We start from the raw sequence: 15978 nt of genomic DNA, 5'->3' as shown, positions 1-15978 counted from the left end.
GTAATAAATAAAACATAAAGGCTCAAAATTATAGATAAAATCTAATTCACTAAACTGGAATAAACTGGGTACCTGGATGGCTCAGTGGGTTAAGCCTCTGCCTTCAGCTCAGGTCATGATCTCAGGGTCCTGGGATCGAGTCCCTACTCAAGCTCTCTGCTTGGCAGGGAGCCTGTTTTCTCCTCTCTTTCTCTCTGCCTACTTGTGATCTCTGTCAAATAAATAATCTTTAAAATGGAATCAAATGATTTATATCATTAAGACAGAGGATTCTGGCAAATATGCTAAAATAACTGTGCCGATAAAAAGAAAAATGTCAATGTGAACAAGTACTATCAGCTCTTTGCTTCGGCTGCATGTTGGAATCATCTGGAGAGCCTGGTCTGCTCCACCACAGATCCTGATATTATTGGGTGGCAGGACCAGGAAACCCCCCAGGTATGTCTAATCAACAGCTTGCACTAAGAGTACAAAACTCGCACGTTATCAAATACTATTACCTGATCCCACATGGGTAAAGAAATGTCCAGCAGGACTCAAGAACTTACCTTTAAGAGCCTGGCTGAGATAAATGCTTAGCTTAGAATTCTAGTTAGTGTCTGATAGATGCATAGTTAGCTTAAAGCATAGAAAGAAGAAAACCATTTTCCTAATACATTTCTGGAAAATGTGTGCATCATCTTGGGGGCTTGTTAAAAAAGCATATTCCCCAGCTGTACCCCCAGTAGCTCTGTGGACCCCAGGTGATTCTGATATGATACATGCTTGGAGAAATACCACCAAATAATATGAACAAAGGAAACACACCAAAAAAAATCCTAATGTCAAAATATAATTTAAAGTCTTTTTTTTTTCTTCCTTTAATGTTGCCTTCTTGCAGACAAGGGTCTTGAGAATAAATCTGTTTGGACCCTGTAACTTCTAAGGGGTCGAACCATCCATTTGATGGATGAAAGAATCATGTATATTAACTTAAGAAAGTGACTACTACATAGCAATTAGCAAGCAGTTGGGAGGCTCACAACGGAGAAAATCAACCACCAGAACTTGTGATTACAGCCTACTGACTGTTGTCCCTTCCAGTTAGGGGCAACGGGCCAGCCTGTAGAAATATCCCACACGCTGATGAACTCTCTTGTGTGCAAAACAATTGTTTTATGTCAGCCTGCTAGGAGGACCACTCACCTTGCATGGGTGGGGGTCCACCCCATAGGTTTCCAAAGTGTGAGCTTTCAGGAGTAAGTTAAATTCAGCAACTGGTGGGCTCTGACCTCTAGAATCACACAACAAAAGTTTAAGGTGTTAATACAGAAGATTATAGAAATCTAAAGTCCCCTGATTCAATAAAATGGGATATCCTACACTAAAAAACAAAAACAAAAACAAAACCCAGAGATCCCTATATAATAATAATCAGTAACACTGATCACCATGAGGAGCTCTTTGCTAAGGAATCAGAGCTCATGTTCCCTGGCTAATTGTTCCATTAAAAACCTATGTGTACTCTGAGGACTCCAGTGACCCATACAGTTAATCAAGGTTATCAAGTTACCAATAAGTAAAGACTTGCAAATTCAATCTTAATTTGAAATAGAATTCAGCATCTGCTCTTTCCTACTCACTTCAAAAGATTATCCAGGGCAAAGAGCATTCCCTCTTGTTCAGGGTAAAATACGGGCAATCCTGTTATGCTACCCGCAAGCCTGAACAAAGCCATCTGCACAGGAAGGACGGTTAACCATTCCACTGGAAAGCTCTGGACTTTGAAAGGAAATCTCAGCCACTAATCCCAGCTCTGTCCTCCAGGGTGGTAAACAAGGTCTTGGCCGCCACGAGGGGGAAAGGCGCTGCAGTGCTGAGGGCTGTGAAACTTTCTGGAGCTAACTTTCAAAGCAGCATCGTGCAGCATTTCAAAGACTCCACTTTTGACTAAATCTCAAACGTATCTTAGAGAATCCAAACCATTCTCCAAGGATAAAGAGGTAACAATCAAGGAGAGTTTGCCAAAGAAAACAACAGGATTTTTTTTATTTCCAACATGTAGAATTATATTGTAGTATTAAATCTATTTCCACCCAACCGTCTGCCCATAGATGGATTCCCTCCTCTCCCCCTCAAGAGTCATCATGCTCTCAGTTAAAACAGTATTCCATCTACCCTCTCCCTAAAGGCTTTTGAGACCTTCTCTTTAAACCAAGTGACTGAAATTTCACTAGAATAGGTCTGAGGCCCAAGTAAATGGATCTTGAAACCCCTAGGTCTGTCTTCCATGCCTTATAACCTTTGTTTCATTCTCTTTTTGTACTACATTCTTTTTTTTTTTCTTCCAGATTTTATTTCTTTGTGAGAAAGGGCATAAGCTGGGGTTTGGGGGTGGCAGGCAGAGGGAGAAGCAGGCTCCCTGCTGGAGTAAGGAGTCTGACACTGACACAGGACTTGATCCCAGAACACTGGGATCATGACCTGAGTGGAAGGCAGACGCTTAACCGACTGAGTCACCCAGGCGTCCATTTTCTGAATTATTTCTTAGTTCGACTTTGTTAATTTATTCAGCTGCATGCATCTTGCTTTTCTTTCCATTTCTTAAGATTTTTTTTTAAATACCAATTAAATATTTCACTTCCAACGTAATATCTATTTGGCTCTTGAAATAGCTGCCCGTTCCTATTTCACGCAATATATTCTCTTGTTCCTCTGAGGAAATCCCACTTTGTTTCCTTTAAAGTCCCACCCCATTTGCTCTGTTTATGCTGCTTTCTTGGTGAGGGTCCTTTGGTTTGCTGAGTCAGAATCTCTCATTCACGGAACTGATGTTTCCTTAAGTGGCGGGTGATTCACGGATGGACATTATTCCATCTGACATTATCTGCTTAATGCAGTGGCCTCCAGAGGTCTGTAGGGAAGGAGTGGGTGGTGGGGCACGCCATCTGAGAAATGTGTGTATTAGAAACTTGATTTTAAACTGAAGGCTGTAATTCTTCTGGGTGTTGCCCCCACACGGGGTACCTCCAGCTCAAGCCTGTTGTTGCTCACGAGGAACCAGAGAAAGAGGTCAAGGCTACCCAACTGAGCCAAATGCAGCTGCCCACTCACCGTGATAGCCCCCTGTGCATCTGTCATCTGAAGCACCCAGAACCACTCCTACCCTACATATGTGTTCAACCTGGATGTGCTCCATCAGTTTCCCATCTTCCAGAAGACACTGTCGGACTTCTGGTCCAAAAATGGTATTCTTTCCTAAATCCGCTTTCTAGTATTTTTTCCATGATCTACAGGGCCTTGGAAAAGGAAGAAGAGGTAGCCATATGTGCTACCTTTTTCTTTTTTTAAAGAAGAGATCATTTTAATCCAACCTTTACAGAACATATTTCTGAGGGATTAACTCACACACCAGCTTTAAGAAAATAAAGTCTTCTAAAGCCTTTCGGACTTTCCTCTTTCCTAGCCTTAGTGTTAGGCTGCAGTTTCACTGTGATATATATAAAGGCAACATCTTTATTTATTCATCTTGATCAGCACTCTATGGGTCCCTTCAATACAATTCCTATCTTTCTTTGTTTTTTTTTTTTTCAAGTCGCGCTCACTGTTACGATATCTCTTCTTGATACCATAACAGTAAGTTAAAAGAAGTCATCAACTATATTGAAGGAAAAGGAGAAAGGGATTTTTTTGAGTTTTCTCAATACATACAAGAATTTCTCCATAGCTCTCTTCAGTTCTAGGAGTTATATCTTACCTTTCACCGAAAGATAAATTATTAAATCCAAACATTGGGTGCTATTTCCCTGCCTGCCACATTCTCACTCACTCACCCAAACATTCATAGCACCCCCAACGAGGGACAAAGCACAGAGCTGAGCTGTCCACATTTTACTAAGTAGGACCCCCACGCTGGTGACCCTCAAAGCAGACTTTAGCCTAATGATCCAGATGGGGGCCAAAGGGAACCAGGACCAGAGTCAAAGCAGCCCAAAGCCATTGGCTCTGCTCCAGGCTAATCCTCCTGCTTGACATGAAAGGGCTCCCCTCTGGAGAGCTGGCGATCCCCCCCCACCCCTCCCCAGTGGTAAAAGCGTCAGCACCTTTGTATAATCCGCACAGTGTTTATTCTTAAAATCCCAGCTTGGTTTTAAAGCTCACTCCTCTTTTATATTCAGTCTGGGAACAAGTTAATCGTGAAAGGTTGTCATTTGGGAGTTCATATTGGAAAGCGACTAAGTTTTGTTTGCCTGGGTGGTCTGAGCACATTCCCATCCTTTGTAAATCTGACAGGCATCCAGTTCCTAATTGTTAACACTCAACCACAAATGGCAGCAGGCGTGGGGTCACACAGCTCCAGAGAATGTGACATTGAACTCAAAGACATCTGTCTTCGAGACTTCTCATTCATTGAGACATCTTTGTTCATGGGGACATCTCATTCAGGGTGGGAAACGCTGAGCCCCAGTGCGGGAAAAGGTTTCAGTAACATGTACAATCAAGAAAAGGACTTCTATGTAGAATTTTTTTTTAATTTCTATAAATCGACAAACAATACAATTTTTTAAATATACGACTCAGAAGAAAAATCAGCACAAGACATACATAGGCACTTCATAAGATATCCCAATAGTGTACAACCACGTGAAAATGCACTTAAACTCTTTATCATCAGGAAAATGCAAATTAAAACTATGAGAAATCATTTCTACATCCATTTACATAGTCAAAATTTAAAACACAGTACCAAGCATTCAAGAGGATTTGCGGCAAAACCAGCTCTTATACTACTGGGGGAGTAGCAAGGCAGCAGAGCTATCTGGGAAACTGCCATTATCTATAAAAGTTCAACATGTTTACCCTATAATATGACGATTCCATTGGTAGAGTTCCATATGCAACAGAAACTTGTGCATGTGGCACTAAGAATATATAGAATTTTCATAGTAGTGCCATTGGTAGTAGCAAAAAATAGAAAGCCCAAATGTCTACCAACAGGAGAGGGATATACAATGGAATGCTATACAGCCATGAAATTGCATGAGCTAAACCTACACACAAGATGGGAAACCATCACAAAAATAAAACTGAACAGAAGAGGAAGGATATAATTGAATACACACTGAATGAATTCAGTTTATACAGTTTTCAAAAATGAGCAAAACACAACTAACGTGTTAGAAGTTAGAGATGTGATCACCTTTGGGGAGGAGGGAGAAGATAAATATTGAGAAGGGGCAGAAGAGAAGCTTCTGGGGTGTTACCAATTCTCTCTGATTTGGGCGGTCGATACCCCTATGCTTGCTGTATAATAACGCATTAGCTTTATGTTTTGTACACTTTTCTGAGTCTGTTATACTTCAATTGCTAAGAGCTTAACAGAAAAGAAAAAAGGTTATGAAGCCCTGGGGACCCTCGTGAATTGTTGGTGTGAATTCGGGCAACCCCATCAGCAAACAAGCCATCAATTTCTAGAAAAGCTGACAGTCCATGGCCCTCCAAATTCCACTTAGGTTCATACTAGGCTAGGAACTCCTTCACCTACACTCCCATGAGAATTAGTCAAGAAGCCCAGAAATAACCCAAATGCCCATGAGCAGAATGGATACATAAGATGTGATGTGTTCGCATCATAGAACATTCATGACACGGAAGCACAAATGAAGACCTACGGCCATACACATCCGTGTGGAAAAGCCTCCAACGCCATGTTGATGGGAGCACATGAGACGGAAGAATAGAGCAGGAATCCATTTAGATGACTGCCAAAGCCATGCAAAAACAAACAAGGCACTACTTAGTAATATGTATGAAGTGTATTTACAAAAGCTGAATGAGAGAATAAATAACCCCAAATTCTCAATAGTGCAGAGGAGGGAAGAGGGTGATGCAGGAGGGGCACACAGGAGACTTCCGAGCATCTGGTGATATTCTAATTCATAAGCAGAGTCAAGGGGTCATGGGCGTGTTTTCAACTATTCTTTAAGTTGCATATGTTATATATACTCATATATTTTATATTTGCATTATATATATACATTATATATACATTATATGTATACATAAAGCTAATGCATTATTATAAAATATTATATATAATATATTTATTATATATTATTATACAAAATATTATATATTTTCAGTGATTAAAAGAGGAGCAATTCCTGCCTTTTTAATAAAAGAATTACTGGATAAAATACTGTACAGTCCAAAAACACTGCTGAACTAAACAGGACTGGTCAGGAACCTCACAGATATGCATGCAGGGCTCCTTGTTACTCAACTCTACTGTTCTGAGCAACATATAATCATTTTCGTTGTCAAACAATGTATATATTCTGTCACTTGATATTCATAAAGGAGAAATCCTTATCCTCCTTTGGTAGATGAGGATTCCAATACTCAAAGGAAAAGTAACTTGCTCAAAGTTACTCGGCTAGTAAGTGCAGTAGTGAGGTTCAAATCCAAGTCTGCTTGTTCCAAAGCACTACTCTGTGCCCGCTCCACCATCACTACCTCCAAGATACTGTTAAGGGCCATGTGCCTGCCCTCTTACATGGCAGAGCATATCAAAATGACATGGCTTATCAGGTCTTAGAAAAAGCCTCTTTCAGCTTCTAAACATTGTATCTTATCAGTGATGAGGCGATCCACCCCAGGTACCTGATATTCACACCTTATGGGAGAGCAGTGAGGTCTCGATTGAGCCCCAGACTAAAGCCCACAGGCTGAATCCTGTCCACCAACAGGTTTTGCACAACCCTTGAGCTGATATTGGTTTTCCATGTTTATATGGTTTAAAACCAGGGCACCTGGGTGGCTCATTGTGTTAAGCCTCTACCTTTGGCTCAGGTCACGGTCTCGGGCTCTTGGGATCGAGCCCCGCCTTGGGCTCTCTGCTCAGCAGAGAGCCTGCCTTCCCCTCTCTCTCTGCCTGCCTCTCTGCCTACTTGTGTTCTCTGTCTCTCTCTGGGTCAAATAAAATCTTTTTTAAAAAAAATGCTTTAAAACAATCAAACAAAGAATAGTAATGTCATGACCCATGAAAATTATAGGACATTCAAATTTCAGGACCAATAAGTTCTTTACTTTTTTTTAAGATTTTATTTATTTGACAGAGATCATGAGTAGGCAGAAAGGCAGGCAGAGAGAGAGAGGAGAAAGCAGGCTCCCTACTGAGCAGAGAGCCCGATGTGGGGCTTAATCCCAGGACTCTGAGATCATAACCTAGAACCAAAGGCAGAGGCTTTAACCCACTGAGCCACCCAGGTGCCCCAGGACCAATAAGTTCTTATTGGAACACGGCCACACCCATCTACTTACGTACTGTCTACAGATGCCATCATGCTCCAGTGGCAAGACTGAGTAGCTGCAACAGAAATCCTATGTTCTGCACAGCCTAAAGTATTTATTAAGTAGCCTAGTGTAGAAAAAGTTTGCTGGAACCTGAGTTAGGAACTACACACAGGAACGGAGAACTGCTAAACCTAGAGCGCCTTGATTCCATAAAATGAAGATACAAATAGTACCTACCTTGGAGATTTGGTGTATAGAGTAAGCAGCTGACAGATGAAAAGCCATTAGACTACTGCTTGGCACAGAGAGTGGTCTCTACTCACCCTCAGAACACCATTTGTTCCCCTGCTAACCCTGCATGTGACTGAGATCAGAATTATGATGCTGGGGGAAATGTCAGGAAGCATGTCAAGACATTCATAGCAAAGCAAAGACCCCTCTTTCAAGTAAAAATCCTCAAATTGTTATCCTTTGCCTTGGGTTTGACTGCAGATCTCCAACAGCTAAGCACTGAAAAGACTTCATCTAAGAGGTCATACAGAAAGAAAGGCTAACTGCAAATGTTCATTGTAGGAAAAGGGTTCAAAACCAACGGAGGAAAGGTAGAGACACCAATGGCACTAGAAACTGAGTCTCCCCGACTCACTGAGGAAGAAACCATTTAATGATCAGGTTTTCAGGAAGACACTAAGGCCAATTAGGTATTTTTTTATTGTTCATTTGCCCCCTCAGGTTCTCATTGGACATTTGTTTCTGGCAAAAACTCCGTTTGGTAACAGAAAATAATGATTTTCTATCCTCTAAATCTTTTACCAGGAGCTGTTCTACAAAGATTAATAATGTCTCTAGTGAGACATTTTGATATAAAGACCAGGGATTACTTGAATTCTTTAAGAGCTAACCATTCTCTAAAAATATGCTTTTCTAATAAATTTGGTGATGTCAAGTAATCACATCTCCCTTCTGCCTATCTGGTATCCTTTTTGCCAAAAAGAGCCCTCTTTTACTGATCTTCCCTTAGCATACCATTACATAGACTACAAAAATGTACAGCATCCAAAGAATGAGTGCAAATCTTTAGTTAGCATTAATCGTGCACATCCTTTGTGTACATTGATTAAATGAGGTGTGTGTCTTGCCAGCAAGGACATGGATTGCTTGGAGCAGGGTTGGCAGGAAAGGGTGGATTTGGCTTCACCTAATCCACTTGGGTCTTTGCGTTGCCAAATTAAACTCAGCAAAGCAGAACTCCCAACCTGAGTGGGTTGGGTTTTGCTGTAACTTGTTTGCATCTTCTTAGATGTAGCTCAATTGCAGCTTTAGTTAGATTCTACTCAGCCCTGGCTTCAAAGGCTCAAGAATGCTCTCAGAACTGACCTCTGAGCAGGGGCTGGATCTTAGCATCCATTAGACTCTGGAGAGTTCTCTACGCTTTACCACCTTTACCACCATCTCAAGTTTTTCAGTTTCAAGGAATCTTCTTGCTCTCCAGTCCTGTCTCTGGCTCTCAGTACTTTGGAAGGACCTCCCTGTGGTTCTTTCCCTGATGTTGGCAAGAGCTACCCTACCCTGGCTGAAAGTCTGGAGTGTCTCGGAGGAATCTCACTCAGCTCTCCAGCCCTGTCTGACTTCTTCCCTCTTCTCTTGAAGGCCTAGGGCCAAAGGGTGTTGGGAATGTGCAACTCACTCTGCAGCTGGAGTCCTTGGATCCCAACAGTTAAGTCAGTGCGCTCATGGCCATCGAAAGCTTGCTGAAGACTTGGCTAGTTCGCCTTGACCCCACCTATGGCATACTCCACCTCCTCCTACCACACCATCAGAAGTGAAACCAAGTGCAGGTGTCCACTGTCTTGGGAAGGACATTCTGGATTTCAGTCTTTAAGATTTCTTTGCTCTCAGATTGGTTTCAAAACTAGGATTCTGTAGTCTGTGTAGATTGTTGCATTATCTTGGTGTTAGGGGAGATGAATGTTTCAGGCTTGTCTGCATCCTAAATAGGAGAGTCTCCGGTCTATCATTTCTAATTGTTTAGAGAGAAACAGGATCTCTCACAAGTGCCTTAGGGACCATTAGGTACCAGCCTTATGAGAGCATTTGCCAGAACGCTACATAATCTCAGTAACTGCCATGCTATGAGGGAGAGAGTGCTAATGCCCTGGGGCAAACAAGGACAAGTCTTGCAGGAGAGCAGTCACTTGGAAGGTATCAGGGCATTACACAGGAAAACACAGATTTCAGGTCAAGGGCTGTTGCTTCCTAATTGTAAGGGTCTTGGGTAAATTAATTTCTCAGGTGTCTGATTCTTACTGGTCCAAGAAGGTGGTCCCGAACTCAATACCAATGGAGGCAGAAGGTGGCCAAGCAGGAATGGTGGCAATTTGTAGAGCAAGTGAGTCTCTTACAGAGCACTGTGGCTTAGCTCTAGCTGAGTGCTACCACATAGGGGAAGGCCTAGGGTTACCAAATCTTGGTGCAAGAGAAGCTGGGCTTTCTGGCAACTGATTCCATTTTTTAAGAACTTATTTGTCCCAAAAAACATATATCTGGGTCACCATGTAATTCAACGACTATCATTTTATAACCCCTGCTTTGGACTCCAAGAGTCCCCTAAGTGTAATAATTGGGTGTGTCGAGTTTTTGGCTTTTGGCTGGTGACCTATGGATATTCAAAGGCTCTGGGTGGCAGCTGTAGCTGTGTATGACTAATGAAAACTAGGAAGCAAATTTTAGATAAAATCTGTCTTTTAGATAAAATCTTTCAAAACATGAGGTCATGGGGGAGTATCCATGAGGAAGGGGATCCCAGCTTGGTGGTACAGTTCAAGATCAGTGGGCTAGGTCACTCATTACTTCCACAGTTCCTGACACAGAGTTGCCTTTTAATAAATTCTTGTTACATGAACAGATGAACAAATGGTTGTATGGATGAGTCATGAATGGGTGCCTGGACAGAGGGCTGGATGGCTGGATACACTGTTATAAGTTCACCTAAAGTTCGAAAAGGTTTTGACTATGTGTAATTCACATGTCGGATGTGATCAAAAGATGTATTAAGTCATGGCTGGTTCAAGCTATCAGTACTAACCCTCCCCCTTTCTTCAAAGCCATGTGGCACTTTGTTGACACGGCTCATCCTCCTCTCAAGTCGCTATAGCCAGATTTTACCTTTCTAAAAGCTCTGATGGCTTGGGTGCGTACGCAAGTTGCCCCTGGCCCAACCCTCCCCAGAATGTCCCTGATTCCAGGTCACATAATACAAGGATTGAGGTTTTAGAGGAGGAGCATGTGATGCCAAGTAATTCTCTCTTCCAAATCCTATGCCAAGTAACACCAGGGAATGGAAATTGATTTGACAGCCCATCAGAGAGACAGAGAAAGAGAGAGAGATTGATTCTGGGGTTTTAAAATAAGAAACTTGATGGAATGCCTGGGTGGCTCAGTAGGTTAAGCATCTGACTTTGGCTCGGGTCGTGACCTCAAGGTCTTGGGATTAAGTCCCGCATCTGGCTCCTTGCTCAGCAGGGAGCCTGCTTCTCCCTCTGCCTGCCACTCCTGCCTGCTTATGCTCTGTCTCTCTCTCTCTGACAAATAAATAAATAAAATCTTTTAAAAAATAAAATAAAATGAGGGACTTAAGAAGGGAAAGGTTACACGAAGCGGGGAGTAGAGATGACGGGAAGCACATCTCCGAAAGATGAGAAGTTGTAAAGTCATCTGATCTTTCCCATTTTCCTTTCATACAATAAATGATCTTCCCAAAACTGCATAAAAACTTTTCCTAAGGGGGCTCTGGTGATTTGTCCATCAGAAGCATGAGTCAGAGGGTATTTATCATAGCAGGTCACTTATCTCTAGAAAACTGGACATTTTTGAAACTATATATCCTTGCCAGGATGCACATGATCTCCAGAGAATGCAAATTTGGAGAAGTAAAAAGAGATAATGACTCTGTTTGAAACGCACTCAGTATCATTATTGCTTCCAGCACAAGCCTCACTGCATCAAATCATTATGACTGCAGCTAATTGGATTGGTTTTCTGCTCGTTAAGGGCAAGGAATATGTTTCTTCAAGACTAATTCACCCCCAAATGAGATTTCTGAATATTTGAAAGCTGACGACCTGTGGCTGAAGCTAGTCCAAATGTCTTTGCCTCTAAAGAGAAACTTGGTGAACTGGAATTGAGAAAACCAGCTGAGTAGAAACTCTAGGAAAACCTCCAGAGAAGCCTCTCAGCATTCCTGAAAGTGAAATCACTCATATCCTTGATCTTCAACCCCCTTTGGGGACCCTCAGAACTAATGGAATGGATATTCCTTTCTAACTCACATGGTCATGGTTAAAGCTCTGTGGAAAACAGTAACCAGGACAATCAAAATAAGAGATGTTCACATTCCTAGGGATTGTGGCAACAGCCTCTTCCAGCCACCAGAGGGCTCTGGAAGGAGGAAAAACCTGTTTCCAAGCCGTCCCCATGCTAGGGCCTCATCTCTACGTACCAAACTCAAATGAAATCTGTGAATTAAAAGATTTTTTCTTTTACATTGTATTAAAAACAAATATGGCTCTTTTGTCTTAAAATTATCTACAGAGGCAGGCAGTGAAGCTGAAATGAACTCCAAACCTTCTCTGCTTAAAGGGTCCACAAACTAGAACCCACGGGTCAAACCTGGCCCACCATCTGTTTTGTCCATCAAGTTTCACTGAATCATAGCCCACTAATTTAGGTATTGCCTTTGTCTTCTTTTGCTCTACAAAAACATAACTAAGTGGTTGCAATAGAGACCATGTGGCCCAGAAAGCCTAGATAGATTGTGTGTGTGTGTGTGTGTGTGTGTGTGTGTGTATCCTGATCTATAAGAATCAATCAGTCTCAGTGAGTTTTAGTACTAACATATATTCGATGATGCAAACCATACATCCCCATATCTTCTAGTTTACAGGGTATTAGGAGGCCCAGCGATGCCTCTGTAAAATCTTTCTGAAAAATGCACTTTCACTGCACAGCCATCAGAATGACCAAAACCAAGAACACTAAAAATACCAAAGGCTGGCGAGGATGTACAGGAACAAGAGGACCTCTCATTCATCACTGGCGGGAATGCAGCCACGTCGGAAGACAGTTTGAGGATTTCTTTTGAAACTAAACATACTCTCACCCTACAATCCAGCAGACCAAAGGAGTTGAAAATTTATGTCTACACAAAAGGCCTGCACATGAATGTTTATAACAGCCTTATTCACTATTGCCAAAGCTTGGAAGCCTCCAAGATGTCCTTCAGGAGGCGAGTGGATAAACCATGGAACATACCAGTAAAGGAATATTATTCGGCAAGGAATGAGTGAGGGATGAAAACACACAGAGGGAATTTAAATGCACATTGCTAAGTGAAAGAAGAGAATCTGAAAAGGCTGTATACTGTGGGATTCTAACAACATGATATTCTGGCAGAGGCGAAACTGTAGAGATAGTTAAAAGATCAGGGTTTGCCAGTGGTTGTGGGGGTGGAAGAGAGGAACAGGCAGAGCACAGAGGATTTTTAGGGCAGTGAAACCATTCTGCATGACGCTGTAACAGTGGATACGTGTCATTATACTATAGTCCATAGAATGTACATCCAGAGTGAACCCTAAGGCAAACTGTGGTTTGTGTGTGATAATGAGCTGTCAAGGTTGAGTCAACAATTGCAACAAATGCATCACTCTGGTGGGGATGTTGTTAACGGGAGAGGCTATGTAGGGAGAATAGGGGAAATATCCATACCTTCCACTCAATATTGCTGTGAATCTAAAAAATAAAGTTTTTTTTAACAACAACAAAAAAAGTTTAATTTAAAAAGCCTATTTGTTAATGAGATTGCAAAGACCCTTAAGATCTGTCTGTCAGCCTTCTCCAGTTTGTACCTTACTTGCCATTAGGTAGAACCATGTGACCAGTTATGGACTAATTATGGCCAACCATGGTTCAGTGGAAGTGACAGATATCACTTCCAAGCTGAAGCAAGGCCTTCCAGAACTCTCTTTCCCCTCTGGCTCAACAACCAGCAAATTCAAACCTGTGAATGTCTTGAGTGACAATGGTGAGCAGAGACTCCCAGCTGACATATGGTCGACATGTAACAGAACAAATAAGTCTTGCTTGTTCTAAACACTGAGATTTTAGGGTCATTTCCTCAAAATCTAGTTTATCATGACTAATATAAGTGATGACCAATATGTATTCCTTTCTAAAGGAAATTTCTAAAGGAATTTCCTTTGCAAAACTGTCACTTCTCCCTACCCTCCCCTCCTGTTCAGACGGTGCACTTAAGGAAACAAAGTTGGCCTAACCATAAATTCCAATCTTCATTCACAAATCTCTTTTAACATCTAAAAGAATCTGAGTTGATGGAAATTCTACACTTTTGGTCTTCTATTTTACAGCATCTCAAAAATCCAAGGAGTGTCTCTTTCCTCCCCCATGAAGAGCTCTCATATTCACGGCTGTCTATCACGCCATCTTGCTTCCACCTTCAAGCATCACGTAGCCTCCCAGAGAGAAAGGTTCTTCTTCCTCCCAGTTACTTTTCTCCCAAGAATCACAGCTTTTATCCCTTCCTCAGAAAGCACAAAGGAGAGCAATTCCAATCAAGTAAAAGGGCAGAAAATGGAAGTATGTTTATCTCACTGTAAATCACCAACACCATTCCTGCTCTAGTTTGTGTCTCACATGCCATGTCTTGTTTTCTTTCTCCACTGGTTCAGAAACCAGGCAGGAAGCAGGAGGTTAAGTTCTGGGGCATCTCAAACCCCAACAAAGGCCAGCTGAATCCTCTCAGGAAGTTTCTGTGACAATAGTTCAATGATCACACATTATCCCTTTGTTGTGTAGAAGGGTCATGGGTGCTCTGATGACCTTGGAAAATAAGATGGTAACACCTTGGTACAGCCCCGTATGGCTCTCTTCCATCTATAACTCCTTCCTGACACTGTTGGTTTTGCAAAGCAATCCAACCAAAGGTCCAATTTCCCACATCAGAGAAGTCAATACTTCCACAACCTGTGCAAACCCCCAGAGTAACCCAGTCTCTATGGCAGGTTTCCAACCAATTCTAGAACGTCTCTCTCCCTCTGCACTGTCAGCTTGTTCTGCTCTTCTTATCTTCCCATCCAAACCAATCATCTCTCTCTGCTGCATTGATACAAAAGGAACTGCACAACTACTTGAGAATGAGCAAAAATTCATAGGAAAAATACCTTCTGCACCTCTCTGTGCAATGTCATATAATTTCTGGCTCTTCTGTCCTTCAACATACAACTCTGTCTTCTTCAGAGGAGCTTTCTGGATGTGACAAATGCACAGTGCTCCGGAACAGAAACTTTGGGATGCAGCCATAGCATTTACTTCCAAGATTTACTTCCATGATGGCCGATTGATGACCACCCCTGCTCCCCCAGTGTATGATGACTACTTTCAGGGTTATCAACAAAGGCAGGTGCTGGCATGAGGTTTAATCTACAGCTTTGTGATTATAAAAAGCCATCTGGAATCTTCTTTGATTCACTCATTTACTCATGAAATTCAGTGGGTCACCCTCTTGATGTAAGGCTGCTCAAAACTCTCTTCTTTCTTTTCCAGGTCCATAGCATCTCTCGTCTAGAGAGCAGAACTAAATAACTGGTCCTCTTGCTCACGGTCTCCACCCTCTGGTGCTATCGCCATGGTGATCACTGTGCAACACCAACACGACTGACCACCTGAGTGCCTGACAGCTGCTCAGCGGTGGGGCGAAGAGCGTGGATGCTGGTGTCAAGGAAGAGCAAGGTTCAAGTCCTGACTTTGCCACTAACAGGGCAAGTTCTTAATCTACTCCCCACTGTGCTTTCTTCACATTGGATGAGGAGCAACAACAGCACCTCCCCTGTAGAGTTTAGGAGGACTAAGTGGACAAACATAAGACTCTTAGCACAGTGTTTTGGCATCCACTAATGCTCACTAGACGTTTACTAATATTGTATGCCCTGAGCATTCGAGGTGCTGCAAATTCTGGTCACAGCACTCCTCTGGATTCCCAGTCCCCCCATCCACACATGCAATGCCTCTCCCCAGAGATTCTCATTTTGCAGCTTCCCAGACACTGCTTGTCCACAAACTCCTCAGCGAGAATACCGGAGCTTTATTTGTACTCCTCTCTACCATTCTCATCCCTAAGATGTAAAAAGAGTAGTCATTGTCCTGTATTTTTGACAAAGCTTTCCATTAGGAGACAATACTCTCAAATTACCCATAGAGATGACACATTGCTTTCTGAAATCAGTACAATATTTTGATGTCTAATCATCTTCATCTGTTAGGAACAAAGGTCATCTTTTCAAAGCTAAAATATGCAGCCACTTTTAATGGCCACATGTTTCCTCTGCTCAGACTCACCAGAAGGGGGAGTGCCTGCATCAGGTAGGGAATTCCAGCACTCCCTGTCAAGCGGACAGTTCCTTGTTCCAGAATTCATGATACGGGGACACTTACATATATATATTTATATATACAATACAATATATTTTTACACACACACACACACAATTATCAGAGGTTCAGAAGATGGAGGCAGCTCATTCATACAGGTCTTCGTCCATACTTGTCATAACATAACCCATACTTATTATCACCAAGTTTACCAAACATACCAACCCATGCTTATTATTACCAAAAATTACCATGAATTTT

At 42.1% G+C, this 15978-nt stretch overlaps 1 protein-coding gene across 3 annotated transcripts in view; it reads right to left on the bottom strand.

The window, feature by feature from the left end:
- FRMD3 (FERM domain containing 3) overlaps window positions 1-15978 on the bottom strand; it is a 307544-nt gene that overhangs the window by 95325 nt on the left and 196241 nt on the right. For all 3 annotated transcript variants that reach the window (XM_032307067.1, XM_032307066.1, XM_032307068.1), the window contains one exon: window positions 1186-1273. In XM_032307067.1, coding sequence (XP_032162958.1) covers window positions 1186-1273 — 88 coding nt within the window. The remainder of the gene's footprint in view (window positions 1-1185; window positions 1274-15978) is intronic.

The sequence above is a fragment of the Mustela erminea genome, chromosome 12 (assembly GCF_009829155.1).
Source record: "Mustela erminea isolate mMusErm1 chromosome 12, mMusErm1.Pri, whole genome shotgun sequence".
Classification (NCBI taxonomy): domain Eukaryota; kingdom Metazoa; phylum Chordata; class Mammalia; order Carnivora; family Mustelidae; genus Mustela; species Mustela erminea.
The sequence above is the reverse complement of the archived record's forward strand: the minus strand, read 5'-3'. Positions and strand labels throughout refer to the sequence as shown.